The sequence below is a fragment of the Phocoena phocoena genome, chromosome 2 (assembly GCF_963924675.1).
Source record: "Phocoena phocoena chromosome 2, mPhoPho1.1, whole genome shotgun sequence".
In the NCBI taxonomy this organism is placed as follows: domain Eukaryota; kingdom Metazoa; phylum Chordata; class Mammalia; order Artiodactyla; family Phocoenidae; genus Phocoena; species Phocoena phocoena.
In genome coordinates, this window is record NC_089220.1 from 109,709,423 (window position 1) to 109,736,261 (window position 26,839).

The window sequence follows — 26,839 nt, forward strand, 5'->3', positions numbered from 1 at the left end:
CTCTCAACCACTGCACCACCAGGGAAGCCCTGCTTTACTACATTTTAAAATCAGGCTGCTGATAACTTTCCCAACACAGAGTTTAGGGAGGGGTTTTTTAAAGAAACATTTGCATTGAGATAGAATTGACATACAATAACTGGCACATCTGGAAAGTGTACAATTTGATGAGTTTGACGTATGCACATACCCGTGAAACTATCAGCACGATCAGGGTAGCGAACGTGTCCATCAAAGTCTCCTTCTGCCCCTTTGTGCTTTTGCCCTCCTGTTGGCCTGCTGCCTCTCAGTCCCCAGGCAACCACTGGTCTGCTTTCTGTCACTGTATGTTAGTTTAAATTGCATAAAATTTTATACTAATGAAATTGTTCAGGATGTCCTCTTTTGCTGGGGGGGGGGGGTACTTTCTTTCACACAGCATGATTATTTTCACATTCTTCTATGTTTTTGCATGTTGCAATCATGAATTCCTTTTTACGGCTGGGTAATATTTCATTGTGTGGATAGAAACAGGAGTTTTGATCTTCATGTTTTAATAAGCAAAGAGTTTTAGCTAAGGCTGTCAGAAGTAGGTGATCCACGTAAAATATTATGTCAGGGGGGAATTTGTACACTTGTGTTTTCTTTTTGTTTTAAAAGTTTCCTTTTCTCTTTTATAAATTTATTTATTTTATTTTCGGCTGCGTTGGCTCTTCCTTGCTGTGCGCGGGCTTTCTCTAGTTGCGGTGAGCGGGGGCTACTCTTTGTTGCGGTGTGCCGGCTTCTCATTGTGGTGGCTTCTCTTGTTGCAGAGCAAGGGCTCTAGATATGCGGGCTTCAGTAGTTGTGGCATGTGGGTTCTAGAGCGCAGGCTCAGTAGCTGCAGTGCATGGGCTTAGTTGCTCCACCCCATGTGGGATCTTCCCGGACCAGGGATCAAACCCACGTCCCCTGCATTGGCAGGCGGATTCTTAACCACTGTGCCACCAGGGGAAGTGCCTGTTTTAAAAGTTTCTTATGGAGGAGTAGCTTTTTTCTTTTTCTTTTGAAAATGTGCTTTGAAAGAGCAAATACTTGTGTAGAATGCATTTGGCCCTGAATCTTCACTTAATTAAATCAGCAATTATTTAGTGTTTCCTGCTGGTGCTTGGGGGCACAGAAGGACTTCATGTCACAGCCAGCAGCTGATTTGTTTGTGACGTTTTAATATCCTACATGGGGTAGAACTGCAGTGCTTTTAGACACAGGACTGTGCCCTCTTGCCTACCATCAGCATCTCGGGGGCCAAATGCCTTCCCTGCCCGTGATTCTTCTGTGGCCAGGCATGGGGACGGAGTCTTGGAGCTGCAGTTTCCGCAGTTCTGTGATTCCTGCTCAGAGCATTGCGTGATAGGGGTCCAGGCAGGAAGTTAACCTCGTAGATTCCCTCATCCTCACAAAGCCACGCACACCAGGGTGGGGCCGGAGTTGACCATGGGAGTTGAGTTCCCGGCATTTGGGCAGTCCCCAGCAGGAGCCGGAACGGAATGGCATTGCTGGGTAGTTGGAAATGTGTTCCTTTCTTCATTGTTCAGAGAAATTCTCCTGAAGGAAGTCTTCTACGTGTGAGAAAAACCAGTGAGCCTCTTATTAATAGTCACAGCTTGTCAGAGAAGGGACCTCGGATATACCTGGTCTAACCTGCCCATTTTACAGATGAGGACTGAGGCTCAGGGAACAGGAATAACTCACACATGGTCACTAACAGCAGAACTGGGACTTGGGAAACCCAGGCAACTGCTTTAGACCTTCACTTCCATGATCTGCGAGGGTGGGAGTTTCAAGAAAACTTGGTGAACTTTGGTGGGCTTAGGGAGGAAATTGTTAATCTCTCAGCCCCTGCTCAGAGGTGCTGGTACCATTTAAAACACCACCACCAACAACAGTATAAATTGTCCTCAGATGAAGTTTCTATAATGTTCTCTTATCTCATAGTTTCCTGACCTTGTCACCAACTTGTTCGAGGAATAACTTAAAAATTCAGGGGCGGATGATCAGTAGCCTTGTTGGGTGGTATTTTCTGGCACATGAACGAAAGGTGCTAGGGGATACCTTACGGTTGTGTAGCGCTTCTCAGTGTATGGAGGACCTTGGTGTGCAGTCTCTCACGTGAACCCCTTGACAGTCTTCTCAGGTGGGCCCTTTTTTCCTGGTGAGGAAACTGGCCCTTGAAGATGGGCCATTTTGCTTAAGGTCACCCAGGTGGCAAAGAGGAGCCAGAGCTGGAATGTGGTTCCTGGTTCCCAGTCTCATCTTGTTCCCACCTCGTCTCCTTCAAGGGAAGTGAGCGTGCAGGGCAGCAGCCTGACACAATGGAAAGACCCTAGGCCTTTGTGTTTGGAGTTCAGAGGTTAACTCTGCTCTCCTCGCTGTGTGACCTTGTGGAAGAATCTTAACCTCTCTGAACTCCATTGTCTTCTTTTGGAAAATGGGGCCCTGCCCAGCAGGATTAAAGTAGATAAACATAAAATGCTTAGCAAAGAACTTGCTTATAGGAAGCAACTGATCAGTGTTACCTCTGGAATGAAGGTGAGGCAAGTATGGGAAAAGCTAGTTAAGAAAAGAGAGCCTGGAAAGCGAAACTAAGGACAGATGTGCACTAACGGTGGGGTGCCCTTGGCCCTGCTCTTCTTGCACACAGACTCTTCAGTGCCTTCTTATTTCTGTTAGTCCTTGATCCTTTGGAAAGTTAAGAAAACTGAGGTCCTCACTAAGTGCCTGGCACATAGGAGGCCCTCGGTAAATACAGATAGGCTGCTGGAGCCTCACCCTGCAGAGGTGTGGAGCAGCGGTATGCATGCGCCCGCAGCACTCCACACATTGGTTGAATGAAACAGGACAAAATTCTGGCAGAGGCCAGACTTCGAAGGTGCTGTGCAGGCCCGGGGCAGGTGGTCGGCCAGTGGAGGTGAGTGATGGTGCTAGAGGTGGCCGTGCCGTGGCACCAGGGCTGAGTGGGAATCAGTACAGACTAGGAGGGGTGCAGGGGAGGACGTTTCTCTCACTTAGATACAATCTCAAGTCATGCCCTGACATCGTCCCGTGTGTGTGTGTGTGTGTGTGTGTTTTAGGAACATCTCCATGTAAGTAATTGATGCTGTGAGCAGCGGAAAAAGGAGATGAAGCCCATTCTCTCTGCTGGGTGACTAGGACCTGACTAGTGTCAGGGTCAGACTGTTTAAGGGGTGTGGGGACAGAATTGTGGAGAAGTGGCTCTCCTTCTGCATCTCCACCTGGTGCAGGGAGCAGAGAACACCCGGGATACTTCTAGAAGCAGCCAGGATGACTCAGGGACTTGATCTTGCCTGGTACAGGAAGCCACGCAGAGCCGGAGGGCACCGCATTGTGGGGCAAGAAGAGAACATCCGGGAAACTTTCCCCTGTGCTCTCCACCAGGCCCCCCAAGCGGCCCCAGCCCCCTGCGGCCCCTCCCTCCGCCCTGCTCCTTCCAAGGAGCCTGTTTGAGAATTCAGTGATTCACTTCCCGTCTTCCACCCTTGTTTAATGTTCCCTCCATTGTTACCAAACAGTCCAGGCCCCGGTGGCAGGGGGTGTCCTGCACTCTGGCTGAGATGGGAGAGGAGGACAGAGCTGTTTACAGAGCCTGGGAGATGGGCCTGGCCTCCTAGGAAGACAGGCTGGGATGGCGCTGGGGCCCTGACAGCTGGCTGTGCGGGGGGTGGGAAGCGCCAGAAGGCGGTCTTCCTGCCCTGGAGGGGATCCCTGCCCTTTGCTGTGGGGTTAGCTTCCTTATTCCCCAACAGCTGAGTTTTCCATTTTGGGTCACAGATAGTTTTGGGATCATGGATTCCTGGAGTAGAAAAAAGGAACAGAAGGGTCCTTGGGGAGATGCTGTCTCTGCCTGGCCTCAGTCTCCTCCTTTGTGGGGAGAAAAAGGGGGAGGTGGTGACATGACTGACCTTTAGAGCCACACCCCCGCCCCCAGCTCCGAAGCCCTCCGATTCCTGAGCCTGGAACAAACCACACCAGGTTATCTGCGTTCACCCCCGCGTCTGGGGCGAGTCCCAGCAAAGCCACAGCCACGGATGTGACCACGTCTGTGAGCCACGGCACCCGCTTCCCGACCTCTGACCTTGCGGGTCAGCAACTCTGCAGCCTCCCTCACCTTTCTGGTTTGAAGCCACCTTCTCTTAGGAAGCTGTCTGATATCAGTTGAATTCTTCCCTATCACATCACAGCTGGGACTGCCACTGTTTTGCTGAAACCGCTGTTAAGTTTGGGCTTTGGGGCTTTGTTTTCTTCTAACCTGCAGAAAGATAGAAAGTCCTGAAGTTTTCCCTTTTACCCTTGCCGTGTGTTGTTTCGTTTATAAGTGGGTACTCCCTCTTCTTGATCACGTATTTGCTCTACTGCTGTTGGTGATTCAGGTTTGTTTCCTCCAAGGCCCTGCGTGCCGTAGTCAAGGAGCGAGAAGGTGTAAACACAGCCCTTTTTAAGCTCCTTTTCGCTGTAAGTTAGTGTATTTCTCAGGTATGTGGCATGTCAGTGCTAGAAGGCAGGGAGACACTAGAGATTGGTTGAACCCATCATTTTATAGACGGGATGCCCACACCTAGAGACCCCTCACTTTTCGGCAGCACAGCCAGCGTAAGGACCACGAACGCTCCAAGGTAGCCCACTTCCCAGGGTAGCCCCAGGTGCCTGCATTGCTTTCTCTTCTGGTAAATCCAACACTGATAAAATCTCCATTCTACAAATACTTGTTGAGTAAATTTATCGCAAAGCCTCCTGTCCAGTGTGTGCCTACAGCCTTAGCCACAGATGACTTGTCTGTCTTTGCGCCGAGTGAAGTAGGCAGACCTCTTCATCCACGAGCGTTTCAGCTCCCCGCACCCCGCCCCTGGCTGCTGTAGCAGAACTAACTAGCACCTGTGGCTGTCATTCCCCTGCTGTTTTTAACGGCACCTCTCAATACCAGCTGATAGCTTTGAGAACATTCCTGGTGTTGGGTTTCTGGCAGTAACTTGCGTCTGCGGGTCCCTTTACTATAAGGCTTCATGTCTTGTCTGGGTTCACAAGGCTGGGGTGCAGCCTGAGGTTTTTATCTGTTGCCTCCAACTTCTGATTGTTGCTGCCCGGAGGACTGAGTCGGTTGTCGTGACCTACTTGTGAACAAATGTCATATGCAAGCCCCGTGCTCCATCCAGGGGAAGTTAAGTTGGGTCTCCTTGCCCTCAAGGAGCTCCTGTTTTAGTTAGGAAGGGAAACCCAGACACACATGGAAGTTATTAATACTTAATCGTCCCAGGCCTTTGGTGATAGGGATGATGAGTTCGGTGAGTGTTGGACAGTAGTGTCTGTAAATCTTTGCAGAGGGGAGAACAGAGAGCGGTCATTCTGCAGAGAGAGCCACAGAATGGGATAATTTTTGAGCTGGAGGCATCATTGGGCCTGTCATAGGGCTGAAGGGAGCCTCTGGACCCCCAGACGATCTCAGCGTGCCGCCGCTGGCCGAAGATCTCTGGCTTTGGGGACGCGAGAGCCCCATGCTCAGGTGCTGTGGCTGCGATGTGTTACCTCTGCTACTTGAGCCAGTTAAGCCTTGTGCATTTCCTTACCTGTAAAACAGGCCTCCAGATATCTGAGCTGTTTGGGAAGTGGGGGTCTGATGGGCGGTGGGTGGGTGGGTACTCTGTGGGTACTTGGCTGGGACTTGGGTGCGCTGCGTGTGGGAGGGAGTTGTGAGTGTTGCGAGTGGACCCAGGGGAGGGAGCTTCACCTGGAAGCTTTTCTGTGCTCCTGAGTGGAGCTGCTCACGGGGGCTGCAGCTTTTAGCCCAGAGCCATTTAGTCAATGAGACCAGCTTAAGTAGGCAACAGCCACCCTGACTTGTAAGTTCTAAGTCCTCCCTTGTTTATTTGGAAACGCCATCTTCCTGCCCGTAGGGGTTCTTTGCTGTCTTAGGTGCAGTTGCCCCCAATGAACCACAGCCTTTTGTTTAAGGACAATAGGAAGTCTGGCCCCTTAGACTGAAAGGAATGCTGATTGGCTGCCTCAGTGTCCTCAGGATAGCGATGCCCAAAATATACCGGACACCCGCTCTTTGTTACCGGTTAGATGGAAATGGCTTATGTAAGCTTGTAAAGCTTTGGTCCAGAGAGAAGCAGAGCGTCTGTGGCATGTTAGAGTTCGGTGTCCTGCAAGCGCTGTCTCTTCCGCTTACAAAGGTAGCTATGTAACTTCATGGTCCTTCAACTCACTTCTTCTAGAAATGTGGTCATTTCCCACCCCTCCCTTGCTTCCAGCTCCCCCGCAGTGGCTGCCCTGAAAGGTTTGAGGATTCTAAAGGCTTTGGGGCCGCTTTTAAAAATAGGGAAATGTGGTTAAGGCTGAAACGCGGGAATGTTCCTTTCCTAACCCATATTGTATGGCATTTCACTAGGAATGGTTGTAAACTTGGAGCTTGAGTGAGCGCTTCCAGAAGCCTTACCTCTCAGTTTGAATGTCACAGAAAGTTGCCAGGTTTGCCCTTTGCTTCCATGCTCTGTAGCACTTGTGACATTGTTTTATCTCTCTGGCCAGTGATTCATAATTAAGGAAGTCAGAACTGAGCAATTAACACAAAACCTCCTCATTTGCCCTCTTCACCTCTCCCCCACCCCCCAACTCCCCTAGTCACGAACACCCGCCTGACGTTTTCTATAAGTCTTTGGAAACTTTGATTTGTTTTGATAGGATGAGGTAGCCAGTAATCATCACCATCGCCTGGTTCCACTCGTTTAAGCCCAACTGTCTGTGAGAATCTTCTCCAAAAAAAAAAGAGGAAAGAAAATCCCAGCCCCAAACGTGCAGTCTGCCCACAGGAAGTGATTCACGGGCTCGGTTCATGCAAACCTGATGGGGCAGGAGGTGGGAGGCTGGGAACTGGGTCTGGGAAAAGACAGCCCCGGAGAGGATACTCAGACCTTAATGGTTTCTGCTGGAAGAAAGTGAAAAACAGAATGACTAAGAGTCCTGTAAAAAGAATTGTTTGTTTAGTGAAGTGAGCTAGTACTGGTGTTCACTGGGAGGTAAGACAAGAGAAATAGCAGTTGTCAGGGGAGGTGACTTTTTGGAGCCCTGCCTTTTTATTTTTTAAGAGATCAAAGACATTTCTCAGTCTTAAGGCATTTATTAGTGGAAGGTTGAGATCTCTAGTTCAAGCCCCAGTTTTCTCTTCAGAAAAAAAGGGTCTAAGCCGAGATAATGATCTAATACTCTCCAAAAGCTCTTCTTTTCTCTTTTTACTTTTCCCTCCAAAGTTAGACTTTTGAGGCTAGTAAATATCTTTCCGTGACTGCTCACGGAGGGTCACGTTGTCAGAGAGAGAAGGAATCCTTTCTTCCTGCGTGCTTCTGTCCTGTGGGCTTCAGCCTGCCATTTTATTTTATTTTCCCCCAAATTGAAAATACAAATTAATCCGTTTCCCCAAAGCAGTTTGGAAACAGGCAACCTCTAAGTGCTAGCTGTGTGAACAGCCCTGCTGCAGAGCCAGGACCACAGGAGGCCAGAATCACCCAGTAGAATGAACAGAGAGATATCTAAACACACTTAGATTCACGATTTCCATTTCAAACTCCCCGTATTTTATGAGGTGAGCTTTAGGGGTGAGGGTTGTAATAAAAGCTGGGCTGAAGTGTGCATTTTTGCCTTAAGCCCATCAGAAAGAACATTGCCAAGGGCTGTGAGTATCCTGAAAGTTCCATGAGTGGTCTCTTTAAATAAACAAATAGATGATCTTCAGACTTAATTCCATTCTTGAATGTTAACTGGCAGAGTGAAACGGCCATGCAGAAAGTTCTCTGTAGCCCGGCAACGATTCTTTCTCCTTGTTTTGGTAACCAGAGACCAACCCAGACTTCTGTATGTAGCATCTTCCCTTTTCAACTTGAAACCTCTGTGTTCCTGCCGACACTCGAGAAGAAGCGATTCCCATCAAGTTGGTTCTTGGAGAAGAAAAAATCTATGAACACCAAAGCTGTGAAATAGAAAGATCTCAAATGAAACACTCCCTTTCCTCCTCCTTGTCTTCTCCCCCTCTTCCTCCTTCAAGATTTAACTACTTTCTTTGCATGGGTGAGGGGGAAGGGAAGGGGGGGGGGGGTACCATGACCATGGTTTCACCAGAGCCCAAGGAGAATCTCTGGTTCATACAGAATGATCACTGTGCTTTGCAGGCATGGGCAGCTGGGTTTGGGGTATCACACCCAGGCTACAAAATAGGGCACTGCTTCTTGCCGATCTGGGCAGCGTTAGGCAAGTCACTCAACGTCACATGAATCCTTCACCTGGGAGTGAGGAGACCCACCCTCCGGGATCCCTGTATCCAGTGAGATAATGAGTGAGAAGTGTCAGATAAACACCTGCTCTGAGGTATAAATTCCTTCTGTTTTCCCCAACCTGTGCCCACGTCCAGAGCACTTCCTTAACCCGCGGGTTCTCAAGGGGCCTAGGGGAGTGACTTGGCCCCCTAGGGGACCTTCGGCAATATCTGGAGACAATTTTGGTCAGCACAGCTGGCAGGGGGTGCTACTGGCATCTAGTGGGTACAGGCCAGAGATGCTATATAGCCTACGACGCACAGGACAGCTGCTACTCCCCTACCCCCGACATAGAATTATCTGTTCCCAAATGTCAGGAGAGCTGAGGTTGAGCAACGGGGTGGGGGTGGGGGGCTCGCCTTACTCGTAGCCACTGTTGAAAGTTTCTTGGTGTCCGTGTGCTTTACAGATGATTATGATTAAGCCAAAGTTTCTCCAAATCAGCCTCCTGCTTTTCTAGGACGTACACACTCTGCACATCCCTGGCCCCTTGGGAGGAAAGAAGCCCCGAGGTCCAGATGATGGGTTTCCTGTGGGGTCCAGCCCCCCTGCAGACGGCAGGATGAGGTGTTCCATGGCTTCTTCCTTCCAGGGTCTGCCCAGGGGGCTCCTGCCACCTCTGGGGCTCACACTCGGGCCCTGTCTGCTTGGAGCACTTGTCACGGACCTGAGCCAACTGCTCTGGAAATCTCTCGAGGGGAAGGGAGACTCAGTCCAGTGGGGAGGAGTGAGGGCCATCTGCTGGTCTGGAGTACAGCATGGGGGCGGCTTGAGTCTGGCATTTTATGGAGTGTCCCCCAGTTTGGCAGCCTGAAGCGCCGGATATTCTCCATCGGCAAGTTCAGATGGGAATTGGGTTCTTCGTGAAGTGGTTCAGTGACTGCTGTCAGGGGTTGTGAAATCCTGTTCTCAGCTCCTCGCAGACCAGTGTAAACTGGAACCTTAAAACATGTGCTTAGCTTACTTAACAGAACTTGCTGAGGACACTTATGAAACTGGGCCGGGGCATGTGGTCACTGTAGCAGGGCTTAACAACCGAACCTCAGTTATCCGGATCGCCCCCCGCCCCGGGTCTGGTTCCTCCTTGTGGCGCCAGGTGACAAGAAGGGGCCGATGTTGGAAATGTCGCTTTTTATTTAAACTCTTCACAACCAAAGAAAACTTTGAAAGGGTCTGGGGAATCGTATATTCAGTGTACAGCTCAATTTCTTCTTGCTTGTAATGGTTTATTTTAATATAACTTCAAACCTCAGAAAGTTGCAGTGATGGGACAGGAATCATAGTACACATCCTCCACCGAGAGTCAATTTTTTTTTTTCCATCCCGAAGAGTCAGAAATTTGGGCCACTTAAGATTCGGTACAACAAAGACAAAATTATGTTTTGTGGCACTCAGCCTACCGCGGGGAAAGTGTGGACTCACACACGTTTCTCAGACTTCATTGGTGGCGAGGCCCGGCTACAGTGAGATAGCAGCTGGGAGGCCGCCTTCTCGCTCTGTGTTCATTTGCTGGGTGACCTTGAGGTGCTTCATCTATCAGTCTGTTTCCTCAACCACAGAAGGAAGGGATTGGTCCAGATGCTCTCAAGGTCCTCATGTCGCAGCTGTCTGTAGTTCTCCAGAGGAGGTTTTCAGGCAGACACTTAGCCAGAGTTTAGCCGACCAGGACATTTTGTTCCCTGAATGTTAGGCCTCTGTGGTTTGTCACCTGCAACCTTGCGACTCGACACGTGACCCCTGTGCGGTACTTCTGCCTGGAACAAAGGATGCTTTGGTTTTCGCTGTGTTGACCAAAGGGAGAGGATCCTAGGTGAACCCCCAAATCCAATGGCCCTCTCGGCAGGAGTGTTTTCAGGGCTTTCATATTTGATCCTCTGTCAAACAGCGGTACTGGGCTGTCCTTGATAGGGAAGAGAGAAGGGCACATTCTGATACTTGCATATGAAGGAGAGGCAGAGTGGGAGATCTGAGAGCAGACACTGGCACTTAAAGGCCAGATGGAACCAATGGAACTATGGCTACTCAATGAGCAAGTCGAAAAAGAAAGCTGGTCTCCGGAAGAAGCTAGAAAGTTTAGTAGTGTGTGTGTTTTAAGTAAGATGGGTTTCAACAGAAATACGATTGTATCAACAAATTTACTTTCTGTTCACTTCTTCGGCTCAGGTAACCAGAATAGTGCCTGGGATTTGGTAGGTGTTCGGTCACTCTTTGATGATGGATAAGAAGTCAGTTTCCCTGGTAGGGATGCGGCATAGAACCGAGAAAAAGCACTGTTTACCTCTCCCTCTCACCCTCCTTTTCTCAGCACTGGTGTGGGCTTGAATTCTGACCCTGCTCTTGTAGAAGTTATATGACTTTGGGCAAAGCCCTTAGGTTCTCTGAGCTCAGTGAAGGTAGGATACACTGAGGTTGAGCCATGTTTGTACTCTCGCATTGTAGCAGTGTGCCCGGCGCATGGTTCGTGCTGTGAATATATCCCGGTGCGTTTCTGGAGCTTATGTGCCCAGCCCACAATTTTCTCCCCAACCCCCATGTCAAAGTCCACTGGTATTTCATGTCAGCCCCCAGATGGCTGTGGGTCCGCGATCACTGGTCACAGGGACGTGAGTGGCATGTGGGGCCCTGGCCCTGCCTCTCCGCCCCGAGTGTGCTGGCGGGCGTCACCTCACCAGCAGCTCTGGACCCTGGCATGTCCATGTCCTTGGCTGTGGCTCCCACCCCCATTTTGGGATACTTTACAGGTCCCACTTGGAGCCAACGGGAGGAAACCTAAGTTCCTGCCGCAGGAAATGGTTCGGCTGGTGAAGAATATATTTAAGGAATAAAACCTCTGTCAGAGGAGCTTGAGAGGGTTGCTGGAGAAAGGCTTTTGGGGGTCTCTCATCAGGAAGCCACTGGGTGTGGGGTGAGACCTCAGCCCAGAGGCGGATGCCTGGGACTGTGCTCTTAGCCCCAGCAGCTGGTCTTGGGTTACGACGAGGAAGGGCTGGGTCAGGGAGAGGGGCGGGTCATACATAGACCCTTTTCTGCAGTGGCGCATGCTTACGGTAACGTCTGCTCGGAATGAAGACTTATTGATTGGTTTTACTTAAGATGGGCTTGGTACCCTGTAAGGCTGGGGAGAGTGTGTACCGGACACATCAGCTAAATTAAATGCAGCAGCTGAAACTCCCAATTCACCATTAATCCTCTGGTAAGCATTGCTGTGTATTTTGAGTGGGACAGAGGGATAAAAGGAGCCCTATGACGGATGGCCCTGGGCAGCCCAGACTTGGAACCAAAAGGAGTGGTCGCCAATGCATAAAAGGACGTGCATGAGATGCCCTCCTTGTCGTGAGTTTGGGAATTGTAGGGCCCAGAAGCAGGGGCCTGGACCAGATGACTCCTGGAGGGTGCTGCCGAGCCAGCTTGGTGGTCATGTGCTCGCGAGCTGGAGAGCGTGCCTGTCTCCCCACCGTCGGGAGAGCTGCCCTGTAGCTGCAGCCTGGATGCAGACGGCTGTGTGATCCTAGGAGGCGAGCCTTGCCTCTCAGATGGAGCGGGTGCATAGTGAGGCGGGACTGTTCCAAGACTTGACTTACGACCTGACTGCATCGTGGTGAGGCTGCTCTGAGATAAGGAGCCCGGAAGCCTTGTGAAAACTAGAAGCATCAGGCCGCCCGAGGCCTCACTGCGGCCCCCTGGGCTGTGCAAACGGCTGGCCAAGGGGGCAGGGCAAGGGGTCTGGTGTTTTGGACCTCCTACTGGGAACCTTCTTTACCAGGCGCTGTCATAGTAATAGGAGTAGTAGTAGTTATACGACAATAATGACAATGGATTGGTGCCATTTATCGTGTCCTAACGATATGCCAAAGGCTTTCCGTAGAATGTCATTTAGTCCTCCCAACAGTCTAGCGAAGGGACTTATTTCAGGTGAAAGATAATTAAGACCAAGACATTATAAGCAATATGATCAAGTTTACATAGCTATTGACCAGAGTCAGTATTTGAATCCATGTTTATCCAGTCCAAAGCCCTTGCCTTTTTTTTTTTTTGGAAATGTGGTATAGTTGACATACAACAAAGTGCACATATTTAAAGTGTACAACTTGATAACTTTTGACATACGTATACACCTGTGAAACCACCGCTACAATCAAGGTGGCAGACGTAGCCTTTACTCCTTGATAAGCCCCCTCTCCCAGGCCCCCCCCCCATCACCCCATCCCTAGGCAACCGCTGACCTGCTTGCCGTCATGCAAATGTAAGTTTGCATTGTTCCTTTACTTTAAGTTACTCTGTATAATGTTACGCAAACGGAATCGTGTCTGGCTTTCTTCACTCAATGATTATTTTTTGATTCATCCGTGTTGTTTGTATCAGTAGTTCATCCTTTTTTGTCGCTGAGTGGTAGTCTTTGTATGGCTGTTTCACAGTTTATTCACTCACTTGTTGGGAAACACTGGGTCATCTCCAGTTTGGGGCCATTATAAATACAGCTGTATTTCATGCACATGTCTTCGTGTGGACAGATGCCTTCACTGCTCTCGGGTAAGCACTTAGGGGTGGGCTGAGGGGTTCCTATGGTGGGTTTCTGTTTTGAAATTTTAAGAAACTTCCAAACTGTTTTCCAAAGTAGTTGTGCCATTTTACGTCCCCACCAGCAGCGTATGACGTTTCAGTTGCTCCACATCCTTGCATGTGGCACAGTCTTTTAAGTAGCAGCCATTCTAGTAATGATGGAGTGGCATCTCGTTGTCGTTTTAGTTTGCACTCCTCTAGGGACTAGTGATGTTGAGCACCTTTTCATGCACTTGTTTTGCAATCTTTTTTATCTTTTTGTGTAGCGTCTGTTCAGATCATTTACCTGTTTTGTTTTTTAATGGGTGGTTTGTTTTCTTAATAGTGAGTTTTCAGAGTTCTTTATATATTCTGGAAATAGGTCTTTTACCAGATACACGCTTTTTGCAAATATTGTCTCCCAATTTGTGGTTTGTCTTTTTTATTCTCTTAACAGGGTCTTTCAAAGACCAGAAGCTTAAGCTTTGATGAAGTCCAATTTATCAACTTTAAAAAAAAAATGGAATGTGTTTCTGATGTGGTATCTTTGCCCATCCCAAGGTCACAAAGGTTCTCTCCCGTGTTTTCTATTAGAAGTCATATCGTTTTAGGCTTTTTACTATGACCCACTTGAGTTAATTTTTGTATAGGGTGCAAGGTACAGGTTGGATTTCATTTTCCTTGCATGTGGCCATCCAGTTGTTCTGGTACCATTTGTTGAAAAGACCTTTCTTTCTGTACAAAATTGTCTTTGGGCCTGTGTCGAAAATCAGTTGTCCATATATATGTGACTACTTCTGGACTCTCTGAGCTTCCATTGATCTGTACCTTCCTTAATTTAAAAAAATTTAAATTATACTATCAAACTGATTCATGTATGTAGTTTAAAAAACTCAAGAAGTCCTTGAAAAACTCAAGTCTCTCTTGAATTTTTTTTTTTTTTTTTTTTTTTTTTGGCTCTCTTGAATTTTTAATTTATATTTTTATTTCCAGGAGTGCTTTTCAGTAGTCTGTAAATGTTCCTGTTTTAGGATTGCAATAGCTCATCTCCCCAAGAGTAGTTTTTGTTTTATTTGGAAGTTTTCTTCTGCTCGCTGCATTGTCTCAGACTTCTTTTTTTTTCTCCGCCACTTATTTCTATCTCTGCGCCTCCTGTTAGAGGCTTTCTTTAAATGGCTGGGGATTCTGGCCTTGCGTTCACATTTGAGAGCGTGGCAGTAAAAAGCCGATTGCCTGTTCTGTGTATGGTGGTGGGAGGGGCCTGTTGGCGGGTGGGCTTCCCCGTAGGGAGAACTGGCAGAAACAGGGCTGTTTAGTTGGGGAATCCCCAAATGTCAGTATTTCAGGTCTTTTCTTGTGGACTGAGCTGTTTAATTCCTCCACAGGCAGGGATGGGGTAAGCAAGGGAGCTGAGCGCTCTGTTCATGAACTCCTGTTTCCTAGCCCCTGTCTGACCTTCACCCGCAGCCGTGCCCTGGCGGCCCTGTCTAGAGCCCCGCTCTCCCATTCATTTTCGGCAGAGAGCAAACCTGTCTCTGGCAGGGTTGGGGAGGTCCTGTTTATGGGGAGGCCTGGGGGGAAGGAGCTGGGATCTGCCTGCCTCTTCTGTAGACAGTTAACCCATCCTCCTGTTCTCAGCCAAGTCTTGACAAGTGTGTGTGGTGCCTCCAAGTTCAGACTCTTTCCCAGGTTCAGTCTGCTAAGTCTGTTCCCATTCGGCCATCTGCTTTCCACTTTTGTCTGCTCTCCTCTCCTACCCATTGTCTTGGGCAGGACAGAGATAAATGCATCCATTCAGTTTGTTGTATTTGACCGAAGGACTTCCTTAGCCTCTCCCGGCCCTCTCTCCCACCGTTTCTCCCTCCTCCTCCCCCCTCCCTCCCTCCTCCCTCCCTCTCCTTGTCCCCTCCCCCTTTCTCTTCCCCCTCCTCCCCTCCCCCTCCTCCTGTCCATCTCCCTCCCACTATCCATCACTTGCCTCCACCTTCCCTCCACCTCCCTCCCATCATCCCGTCCTGTGTCCCCTCTCCCTCCTCCCCGCCACCCCCTCCTTTTTACTCCCCCCACCCCTTCTCCCTGCTCCTTCCTCTGTGCCTGGAGCGCTCTCTGCCGTACTTCTTCAGGTAGACAGCCAGGCTCTTCAGGCCCTGAGAGGAAACAGCCCGTGTAATGCAGAAAGGATTGGATGAGGAATCAGGACATTGCAGTCTCTGCCTACAGATGTGATGAGCCTTCTGTGCTCCTTTACCACATCCTTGATTCTCCTTCCCATCCCTCAACTCCCAAAGCCCATAAGGGCCACATCACGCCCAGACCTTGGCCTCCGTCACATGACATGTCTGAGCCTCGTGTGCCCCGAGGTGTCCCATTTCTGCCCACTCCACGCCCTTTTCCCCCTTGCAGGCCCGTGAGCAGGCCCTGGGTCACTCTGGGTCTCTGGCTCGGCTGTCCCAGTCCTGGGGGTTAGGATGTTAGGGCGGCATGTGAGTGTCGCTCCACGTCAGGAGTGCCCAGGGCGTCCTGTCCCCGCACCTGCCCTGCCTAAGGCACAGGCCCAGTGCAGGGCTGATGGGAACTTGGCCTTTCGTGCCCTCTCTCAGGCCGTCTGCCCCGTGGAAGCAGGGACCCTTCTCTTGCGTTGTCCACCATCACCCCTCCTCCTGCTCTGTATTACTATTGTTTTTTTACATCTGTGATTCTATTTCTGTTTTGTAAATAGGTTCATTTGTACCATTTCTTTTTAGATTCCACATATAAGTGATATCATATGATGTTTTTCTTTCTGTCTGACTTCACTCTGTATGGCAATCTCTAGGTCCATCTGTGTTGCTGCAAATGGCATTATTTTATTCTTTTTATGACTGAGTAGTATTCCATCATACATACGTTCCGCATCTTCTTTATCCATTCCTCCGTCAATGGACATTTAGGTTGCTTCCATGTCCTCGCTATTGTGAATAGTGCTGCATTTTTTTTTTTTTTTTTTAAAGCAAGAGTGCTAACCCTTCCATCAACCAGGTGGGGGTTGGGGGCTCCCTTCACAGCCCACTCTTTCCTCGCTGCTGGTCTGAGCCTCTCTCCAAGGCCTCCCCCTGCAGAGGCCACTCCAGATGTCTAGCTGGCTCTCTGTTGGGGCTTTTGTCCAACACTGAAGAGCAGATGTGCCCACTTCCCTATCTATGAGCACACGGTGGCTTTGCAAGAAAATGGGAAGAGCTGAGTCCCTCTCTGTCCCCACACATCACCTCCCACTCTCCCTTTCTCTCGTCCTCAGCCCCACAGCTCACCTCACTTCTCCGGGGCCGGGTTTGCAGAGTGGCCATCGTGATGGGGAAGAATAACGGTCCTATTGGTGCTTCACGAAGCACTTTTGAGTGGATACTGAGCTGCGTGAGGTCAGGGGCAGCAGTGGGGGGAGAATGTTCCATTTTACAGATGAGGTAACTGAGGGTCCTGGAGACTTCAGGACTTGCCCAGGGTCTCACAGCCGGAAGAGGAAAACCTCCTCTTGACCCCAGGTCTCATGAGTCCACATCTGGCCATCTGCCTTCTGTATCTCAGGGGCGAGTCCCAGGCTGTCTTCTCTCGTTCTGCCTCCTAATTACTGTTTCTGGGCTGTTGGGGTTCCTTGGTCTGGGGCCCCACAGGAGGGAGGTAATTACATCCTTTGAGCTGCCCTGAGTCAGCAGATCCCTGTCAGTCCCTGTGCCCAAGTCCTGTTCTGACCTCTGTCTGTCCTCCCCCCTGCCCAGGCCAATGCCTTGGAGAGTTTGACTGGATTCCTGTTTCTCTCTCTTTGGTTGGTGATTCTGGTTGCATCTGTCAAGCCCCTCCCTCACAGAGTGTCCATACATTCCATATATTCAGGAAAATGGGTGCCCTCAGTCGTATGGGGGCAGGGAGGGAGAGCTTCAAATGCCTCTCCACCAGGCCTGCCCAGCTATTAGAAAAGTCCTGCCCGCTGGCCAGTGGGGTCCTAGGATCGGCCGTCTTGAAGAAAGAGCAGTACTGCCTCTGGGTGCCTCCTTATTTGTTCGTTTTTGCGGTACGCGGGCCTCTCACCGTCGTGGCCTCTCCCGTTGCGGAGCACGGGCTCCGGACGCGCAGGCTCAGCGGCCATGGCTCACGGGCCCAGCCGCTCCGCGGCGTGTGGGATCTTCCCGGACGGGGGCACGAAGGGTGCCTCCTTATTGATGAGCATCCATCTCATCCACTCCGACTCTCCACTACCCCCAGTCTGCTTGTCCCTGCAGCCAGGATTATCACGGGGCCTGTGTCTTGCGTAAGCACACTCTCAGCCCACTTACACATCTCAGAGGCTTCCTGTGGCTTTTAGAAAAAAGGCAGAACCTCTCACCATGGCATCTGAGACCCTGCAGAGGCACCCCTGTCTGCTACCCCAGCCTCCCTCCTCTCTGGTCACTCTGGCCTTCATTCTGGTATTCCTCCTCACCGTGTTTTCCACCTTCCCAGGGCCTTTGCACATGCTCTTCTCTCTACTTGGAGTGCCCTCCTCCCGTACCCCTTTGACTACTTAGTTCTTACTTATCCTTCAGACTTCCTGGTCAACCACCACCTCCTCAGAGATGCCCTGTCCCGCCCTTCAGTGCAGCAGGGTCCCCAGGGTCATATGCTCTTGTGGTTCCCTGCACTTCGTTTGTCATTGTAGCTGTCCTGATCATGTGATTAATGTCGGTCTTGCCCACGGAAGTTCTGTGGAAGCAGGGACCGCTCTGTGGTCTCTTTTACTCCCTTTCCCTCACCACTGTGACCCTGGTGCCACACGGAGTAGGAGGTCATTAAAGACTTGTTAGATAAAGGACTCTGTGTGAACAGAACCTCCTCACCTGTCTGATACCTGGCGTTGCTTGAAGTCTCTCAGCTCTCCCTCCAGATGCCTCCTGCCTCCGACCTTACTCTTGGTTGACGGCACTCCTGCCACACAAGCTCCCAGCTGTCGTGGCCTGTGGCGCTGCTCCAACTTTCTTGTCCTGCAGATGACCTGGGGATTTTAGAAAGAGGAAGTATCTGATATAGTGGGTTGGGGTAGCCTCTGAGATTTTGCCTTTTTCACGAGCTTCTGTGGACCCGTGCCGCTGGCCCACCAGGGACCACGCTCAGGCCTGGGGTGGGGGGCGCGGCGCCAGGTCAGCTGCTCAGAGGCTAAGTCACCACGGAAGACGCGGTTTGCACAGGGACAGGACACTGCCGTAGGGGGTGGGTTCGGCCCAGCCAGGCCGGGGACCGTGGCAGAACCAAGTCACAGGCTCGGTTCCTGCTCTGCTCACGCACGACCGCTTAGGCCTTAGCTCTGAACTGGGACACCTGGGGCAGCCTGCCAGCAGCCCTCACGCTGAGAGGGACTCCCGAGAGGTCTGCCGCGTAGCCTCTGACCAGTTAAAATTCCCCTTCATTGCCTTCCCTCCCTCCCTGCCTTATCACAAACACCAACTGAAAAAAAGAGGGTTGGGTTTTTTTTTTTCCTGGTTTCTCATGTGTGAGAGAGGAACTGGGTGAGTGTGGAAAGCGATTGGGGGGGGAGCTGTGTGCCGTCACCCTCCTCCTCAGCATCACCGTGGCCCTCACATCGGCTCCTGAAGGACTCCCGTCTCCTAGTTCAGCCCTGTCCCCTCTGCACACCTCCACCTGGCCCCGACCTTTCCAGAGCATGATTCGCTGTCGTTCCCCTCATGGGGCGGGTCCGAGGTCAGCTCTGCCAGCCTGGGAGCCCTCGGCCTTGCTGGGTGGGCCTCTGTGTTCTTCTCCTGGACCCCTTCCAGCACACACAGAGCTTCTCTGATCTCCTGGCCCTCTGCGTGTGAGACAGACCAGCGGAGGGGAGCTTCCTGAGTCTCTGCCAGCGAGCTCTCATGGAGCTCGGCAGGCCAGACTTGGGAGGAGGCAAGCCAGACCCGCTTCACTGTCTGTTTCTGCCCCTCCCGTTCCCGGCAGGTCCCTGGATGGCCGGCTGCAGGTGTCCCACCGGAAGGGGCTCCCCCATGTCATCTACTGCCGTCTGTGGCGATGGCCCGACCTACACAGCCACCACGAGCTGCGGGCCATGGAGCTGTGTGAGTTCGCCTTCAACATGAAGAAGGACGAGGTCTGCGTGAATCCCTACCACTATCAGAGGGTGGAGACCCCAGGTACGCCGCCTCTGTAGGGTCTGCGGCTTCCTGCGTGACGTCGCCCTCCCCCCCTCCCTCCCCACTTCCCCCTCCCTCCCTCCTTCCACCTCCCCGCCGCCTCTGTAGGGTCTGCAGCTTCCTGCGTGACGTCGCCCTCCCCTTCCTTCCTCCCCACTTCCCCCCTCCCTCCCTCCCTCCTTCCACCTCCTCTGCAGCCACCTACATGACGTCGCCCTCCCCTTCTTCCCTCCCCACTTCCCCCCCTCCCTCCCTCCCTCCTTCCACCTCCCTTCCTTCCCTCCCCACTTCCCTCCCTCCCTCCTTCCACCTCCCCGCCGCCTCTGTAGGGTCTGCAGCTACCTACATGACATCGCCCTCCCCTTCCTTCCCTCCCCACTTCCCCCTCCCTCCCTCCCTCCTTCCACCTCCCCTTCTTTCCCCTCCCTCTCTCCTCCCTCTCCCCCTTTCCCCTCTCTCCCTCTCCCCTTTCCCCTTCCCTCTCCCCTCCCTCTCCCCCTTTCCCCCTCCCTCTCCCCCTTTCCCCCTCCCTCTCCCCTCCCTCTCCCCCTTTCCCCCTCCCTCTCCCCTTTCCCCTTCCCTCTCCCCTTTCCCCCTCCCTCTCCCCTTTCCCCCTCCCTCTCTCCTTTCCCCTTCCCTCTCCCCTTTCCCCTCCCTCTCCCCTTTCCCCCTCCCTCTCCCCTTTCCCCCTCCCTCTCCCCTTTCCCCCTCCCTCTCCCCTTTCCCCCTCCCTCTCCCCTTCCCCTCCCTCTCCCCTTTCCCCTCCCTCTCCCCTTTCCCCTCCCTCTCCCCTTTCCCCTCCCTCTCCCCTTTCCCCCTCCCTCTCCCTTCCCCCTCCCTCTCCTCCCTCTCCCCCTTCCCCCCACCCCTTCCCCCTCTCCCTCTCCCCCTTTCCCTGTCTCCCCTTCCCTCTACCCCCTTTCTATACCCCACTCCCCCTTCTCCCTCCCCCTTTCCCCTCTCTCCCCCTTTCCCCTCTCTCCCTGTCCTCTTTGCAAGGAAGGGCCTGTGGTGCATTTGGGGGTGCAGGGGCTTTGGTGCCAGCCTGGCATCGACACTGATCCACCTCTGCTCTGTTTCCTCTGGACAGTTCTACCTCCTGTGTTGGTGCCACGCCACACAGAGATCCCGGCCGAGTTCCCCCCGCTGGACGACTACAGCCATTCCATCCCCGAAAACACTAACTTCCCTGCCGGCATCGAGCCCCAGAGCAATATTCCAGGTATGCACACATGGGCAGTGAGGCCGGCCCAGGGGGCGGGGGCCAGATAGACCCGTCACCCGGTCTCTGCACACACGCTGGGCCGAGGCCCCTGACTCAGAACTGCATCCCTGTGGGGAGAGGACCCGTGGCCTTGGCTCCCCACTCACTAATGATGCTTTTCTTGGCACGGAGGAGCGGCGGCGTGACCCTCCCGCCGAGGCCTCAGTGCAGTCATTTATTTTGGAAGCGGAAATAGCAACGCCGTGTTTCTCTCACCGCCCTCGCGGCCGGGGCTGGAGTTCAGGCAGGATCCCCGACAGTCTGGGGGCTGCAGAGGCAGCGGGCGAGCAGAGGGCCGAGGGCCGGGCAGTGTGCGGAGAACTGGCCCTGTAAGTAAGCCCGGGGAGGGTTACAAGCTGGGTGGGAGGTTTTATTCCACTGGGAGAAGCGGGCTGCGCCGGCAGAGTGCCAATGTTTTTAGAAGCCCCTCATTTACATGCAAATAATGTGTGAATCACCAGCACTCTGGGCGTCCAGGAAAACTGCTCGGCGAGCTTAGCCAGTCCCAGCGCAGGTGGCCGGGCAGTGGTGTGCCGCCTTACTTTCAGAGCTGGCTAGTTTGGACGCGCCTCTCACCCTGAGTGAGCTCACCGTGCTGAGGTTGGCCGCGGGCCTTTGCGCGTGGGTCAGAGTGTTAAGGAGGGACCCGCTCTACAAATCCAGGCTTACGGATCCGTCACAGGTGGTGCGGGTCCCTAGGGGTAGGTTGCCCACTCTGCTCATCCGGCAAAGCAGAGAGCTGAGTCGGGGTCTGGGGGTCGTTCAGAGAAGTAGATCGCAATCTCTGCTGTCATGGAACTTGCATCCCACTTCGGGAGCTGAGACATCCTCTCAAGAGACAGCAGATAACCATGGATCTGCACACGGGTAGATAGTAAAGCTAAAGGGCGCTTTGAGGCTGTTGCCCTTCAGAGGACAGAGATGAGTGAGGCAGGGGTGAGTCCACTGCCTCCCTGGGAGGGAGGCGGAGCTTAAACCTAACCTTGAGGGATGGGGAGAGGTTTAGCCCAGCAGAGGCTGTAGGAATAGGCATTTCAGACTTGGGAGTCAGGGATGGTGTGAACAAAGGTGGTCATGATCCAAGTGGGGAGCAGGAAGGAAGGAAGGGCATGAGGAAGGTGGGAGCCAGGGATCCAAGGCCCAGAGCTCCTCGGCGCCTACCCCCTGGCATAATGGTTTGAACGTGTGAGTTTGCAAAGGGCATCTCAAGAGGCAAACCAGAGAGGCCATTTAATGAACCACCTTTCTTTCAATTCCCAGAAACCCCACCTCCAGGCTACTTGAGTGAAGATGGAGAGACCAGTGACCACCAGATGAACCACAGCATGGACGCAGGTCAGAGTCTCGTGGGGCTCTACTCCTAAGCCTGAGTGCCCGCCCTCCCCCATCCCTCCCTCTGTCCCTCCATCCAGTACGTGCAGAGCAATCACTGGGCTCGGGTCTGGGACAGAGGAGGGGCGAAGCCGCTCACAGTTCGTGGGGGAGACCGACAAGACAGCCCGCAGTCACCGTGCCGTCTCATATGTGCCCTGATGGAGGATGCCGTGTGGCATCAGGGCACAGAGCGGGGCCACGTAACCCAGCCTGGGGACGGGGCGTTGGGGGTGCCGAGCGTCACCTTGCAGTGTAGGTTTCTCTCGAGTGGAGTGTCGGAGACGTGTAGAGTTTGGCCAGGCCATCAGGGCAGGTAGAGGGTGTACCAGGCAGAGTCGGGGGCGTGGGCAGGAGAGCTGGTGAGTTCTGAGATGGCTGGAGTGTACTCCGCCAGAGACAGGAGGGCCCCTCACTCAAGGCTTCGAGTGTGGCCGGGGGCTGAGGAGGAGCCCCCACAGCCTTTAAGCAGATGAGATGCTGCTGGCAGTAGGATGGAGGGTGGGCTCCATCACCTGAAGTAGCTCAGGAGAGCCAAAACAGAGGCAGGGTCTTTGCTAGTGGCAGTCGAGGCCCCGAAGCATCGATTTTTATGTGATGACCAAATGTGATCTGTGTGTTCCTGCCGTGAGGGACCCAGCCCAGTCATCTCCAGCCGCATCTCCAGATGTTCCCGCCTCATTTGTTAAGGGACCAAATTGGCTCCAGACCAGCAGTTTCTTGAATTCAACCCCAGCTGCCACATCACATGTGCACTGTGTTGGTATGGTTGGGTGAGGAGGAGGGGGCCGAGCAGATGTTCCCTCCTCCTGACGGCGGGCATGCCTCGTACACACAGAGCCGCCTGACACCGTGGGGCCACCTGCCCTGCACGCAGCCCAGAAGAGAGCGTAATTCCCCAAAGAAGGATGCGGGAGACTTGCACGTTTACCGTAAACGTGGTCACTTGATATGTAGCCTGGGCATCATGGCCCTTGGGGTTTAGCACACACACCCCGACACACCCCTGGTAGGTGGCTGACAGTGTGGACCCAGCCGGAATGCATCTCGAAGACCTTTCTGTATTCAATGCCAAGTGACCGCTGTAAGGGTACAGCTATGAAACGCTGGCATGGGAAGCAAGCCAGCTAAGCAGGATTTCTGCAGATGCTGTATCGCTTCTCCCTCTCCTTCCCCCCTTCCCTCCTGGTTGCTCTTCACGTTTGTGGAATGATCACAGGCAAACCTCCGAGATACTGTGAGTTCACTTCCAGACAACCACGGTAAAGCAAGTCACACACATTTTTCGTTTCCCAGTACATGTAAGAGTTATGTTTACACTATAGTCTATTAAGTGTGTAACAGCATTATGTCTAAAACAGTATACACACCTTCCTTAAGAAACACTTGATTGCTAAAAAATGTTAACACCTGAGCCTTCAACGAGTCATCATCGTTTTTGCAATAGTCACATCAGAGATCATGGATCGCAGATCACCATTACCAACATAATAGTGGTGAAAAAGTTAGAAATATTGTGAGAATTATCACCATGGGACAGAGGTGCGAAGTGAGCACATACTGTTGGAAAAACCGTGCTGGTAACACTTGCTCGACGCAGGGTCGCCACAAACCTTCATCATGTAAAAGATGGAGAATCTGCAGAGCACAGTAGAGGAAAGTGCAGTAACGCGAGGGCTGCCTTTACTGTTATAAAAGTGAACAGGCCGGGTTTCCCCGGTGGCGCAGTGGTTGAGAGTCCGCCTGCCAATGCAGGGGACGCGGGTTCGTGCCCCGGTCTGGGAGGATCCCACGTGCCGCGGAGCGGCTGGGCCCGTGCGCCGTGGCCGCTGAGCCTGCGCGTCCGGAGCCTGTGCTCCGCGGCGGGAGAGGCCACAGCAGTGAGAGGCCCGCGTACCGCAAAAAAAAAGTGAACAGAACAGAGAGGATCTTCTATGGGATGAGCAGCAACCTTTTCACCCTCTCAGCTCTTGTTCCTTCCCCTTCCTCTCCTCCCTTTCTGCTCCATCTTCTCTGTCTCTCCCTCCCTCCTCTCCTCCCTTAGTGTACCTGTTGTGAACATTACTGATTTATGGAATGTGTGCCTGGGCTTTGTGGACCCCAGCCAGCCCGTGGGTGGGGTCTCCTATTTATTCTCTGCTCTTCTCTCAAACCAGTCCAGTTGCTCATGGACTTGGCTTCCCTGACAGTTGAGATGTGGTAGCGCCTCATTTGGGGCCCGAGGATCACCTTGTCCAGCCCTGCTTCTCCCCGGACATGCACACAGGTCTGTTCAGAACAGTGAGAAGGTCCCCCTGCCTTCCTGGATCTCCGTCATTCGGGCCAGCACAAATCAGAAGACCAACATTTACTGAGCACATACTATGTACCAGCTATGGTATAGGCATTTTCATAGGCACGATTCCACTGCATTTCCACAAATCACACGCTAGGTGGTATTCTCCCCATTTTATACCTGAGGGGAAAAAAACCAAGGCTCAAAGAGGTCGAACCACTTTGCCAAAGTCCCATGGCTGGTAAGTGGTGCCATGTCCAGACGCCGTGGCAGATTCGGAAGCTCTGCTCTTTCTGTGACTCTTGCACGTCCCTCCGAAGATTGGGTGCTAGGGGTGAAAAAGAAACCCATGGTTCCTCCCGGGTCCTCAAGAAGGTTACAGCTGAGTTAAGAGCAGGCGCAGACCCCCGTTAACAGCTCGAGGCAGCGTAAGCTGTGCGGACTGTAGGCTTCACGGGGTGGAGCCGGGGCTGGAATCACAGGGCTGTCAGTCAATAAGCCACTCTCCAGAGCTGGAGCCCCATGGATGCAGGGACAAAGGAGGGGCCAGCCCAGTGTTGCTTTCCGGAAGAGAGTCACTTGGTTTTCGGAAGGCTGACTCCCTGTGGGTTTTTTTCTTTTTTGGGGGGGGAAAAACAGGTAGAGTAACGATATTAGAGTAGAAAGAATTGGGTAGTTAGGACTTTTTCCCACGTGTAGCATCACGTCAGTCTGGTTGCTGAGTTGTGGGGTGTCCGAGGCAGCTCAGTGAGTTTCCTAAAACCTGGGGAAAAGGCTGCGTTGGTATTTGCAGGTCCTGAGCCGTGTGAACAAGACTGGTGAGGTCTGGGCAGCTGCAAGCCTTACCTTCGCTGCCCGGGGTCTGGAGCAGCTGTGGAGAGGGTCTTCCCTGCTCCTTCTGTCCCTCTGGGGGCTCAGTTAACAGGGAGGGTCAGTGTGAGGTCTGTGCACCCAGGCTGGGAATGCAGCAGCCCTGTGCCCGGGGGCTTGGTTAGAAGCATCAAACCTTCAAGTTGTGGAAGAGACTCCAAGGTCATCCTCTCATCCATTGGTTCCACAGATGAGGAAGCTGGGGCCCGGGGAAGGGGAAGCACAGGCAAGGATGTGGGGTTTGGTCTTCTCCTGGACCGTGGAGGCTCAGTCCAAGGTTTTCTTCCTGCCCCACCTTGATGCAAATGTTCTGTCATCTGGCTCCCCAGGCCAACAGTCTTTTCCGAAGTCTCACAGCTGTGTCTCACCTCCTAGGTTCTCCAAACCTATCCCCGAATCCGATGTCCCCAGCACACAATAACTTGGGTAAGTAGCTCTTTGGATGACTCAATCCCCCTCTAGCTGTAGCCCTGCCTGGTGGCCCGTGTGTAGAGGGGGCCCTGAAGTTGAGGCTCCCCTGCTCCGACCCCCACCATCCGCCCAGTGCAGCCCATCAGGTTTCTGGTTACATTGTTTCTGGGGTCACCCACAGAACGGGAAACCTGAGAACAGTGGTGGCAGGAAAGGCAGCCGTGTGCCAGGTTTGTATTTCCCCAGGGAGGCGGTTAGACACGAGTGAATGAAAAACCCCCGAACCTTGTGCTTAAGAGACACGAGGGTCTCCGGTCAGTGAGCATCCGTGTGTGATCTGATGCAAAGCCACAGGCAGCGGTGCAAACCGCAGCCCCCGGCTTTCGGGGACTTGTTTCAGATACATTTACTTGGATTTTATCTGAGCACCTCATCTGACGATGATGTCATTTTTATTTAAAACAGTACCATATAAGGAATTTGGGGGGATTAAAAAAAAAGCCAAGTTACCTATAATGCCCCTGCCCTAACACAGACATTTTTGCTTCATCTCGGTCCCTCTGACGTTTGTGGATCAGGCACATATATTTGTGCTTTGCCTTTGAGATAATAGTTCATATCCACCTTCTCCTGTCTTCTCGTTGTTATTTTGTAAACACATTTCCGTACTTAGATGACGCGTTGATCATCTTGCATTATCTCATGATGTTTTGGAGCAGCTGGGCCATCACTTCCACAACCTTCCCTTAGATGTTTGATTTCTGGGTCATTTTTCTGAGATTCACTTTTCTAATCCAGGAGCATCCTTTGGCTTCAGCGTGGGGCCTGCCGGAGGGCTCAAAACAAATTAAATATTTGTTGAGTTTTTATTGAGGGGAATTTTTATTTCTGTGTTGGTCTGGTAGCTTTAGAAAAATGTGAGTTTGGTTCTTTTCCAGCCTGTATTGCTGGGTTTGATTTGTGGCTCAGGAAAAAGAAGGAGTTAATATCCAAGCTTGGTGAATCAGAGTGGATTGGCCTGGCTTTTGTTCCCAGTTGTTCCCAGTTCTTGACTGATAACATCAGATGAAGAAAGTCATCATTTGGAACGTGGGGAGCTGCTTGAAAACCTTTTGATACAGGCTGACAAGTGGGCAGTGTGAGCTGTAACTTTGGGGGATCTGTTTTATCATCTTTGTAAAATAATACCACTGTGAGTGTTGGGCTTTACAGCGGGAAGGTCACATTCCCGATGTGAAAGGACTGATGGAGTTTTTAAACACAAACTCTGAAGGCTGGAAGCTATGTTAACCCTTGAGAACTTAAAGGCCATGAGTGTGAACTTGACTCTGGGCTTTCAGCTTTGGAGGCTGAGCCCTCTTACCCCACCATGGCCATGGGCGCCCTGAAGTCGACAGACATCAGAACTGGTGCTTGCCTTGGCAACCCCACTGCCTGACTCGGTGGTTCAGGCCGCAGGTTGTCCTGGGCGGGTACTCACTGTGAATTCCCCTCGAGATTGCGTGGACCAGGATGACAGCGTGTTCTTGAACTTGGCCCCGAGGCAGAGTGCCCTGCTGGCACAGTTCTCCCTTGCCTCTCGTCTGAGGGTCAGGAATTCTTAGGCCATTTCTTGCAAAGGAAG

General features: G+C 52.3%; 1 protein-coding gene across 3 annotated transcripts in view; it reads left to right on the forward strand.

Moving 5' to 3' along the window:
- SMAD3 (SMAD family member 3) overlaps positions 1 to 26,839 on the forward strand; it is a 116,646-nt gene that overhangs the window by 72,973 nt on the left and 16,834 nt on the right. For 2 of the 3 annotated variants that reach the window (XM_065872868.1, XM_065872870.1), the window contains exons 2-5: positions 18,831 to 19,024; positions 20,115 to 20,246; positions 21,549 to 21,623; positions 25,180 to 25,230. In XM_065872868.1, the coding sequence (XP_065728940.1) occupies positions 18,831 to 19,024; positions 20,115 to 20,246; positions 21,549 to 21,623; positions 25,180 to 25,230 (452 nt within the window). The remainder of the gene's footprint in view (positions 1 to 18,830; positions 19,025 to 20,114; positions 20,247 to 21,548; positions 21,624 to 25,179; positions 25,231 to 26,839) is intronic. The other variant, XM_065872869.1, reaches the window with a different exon arrangement.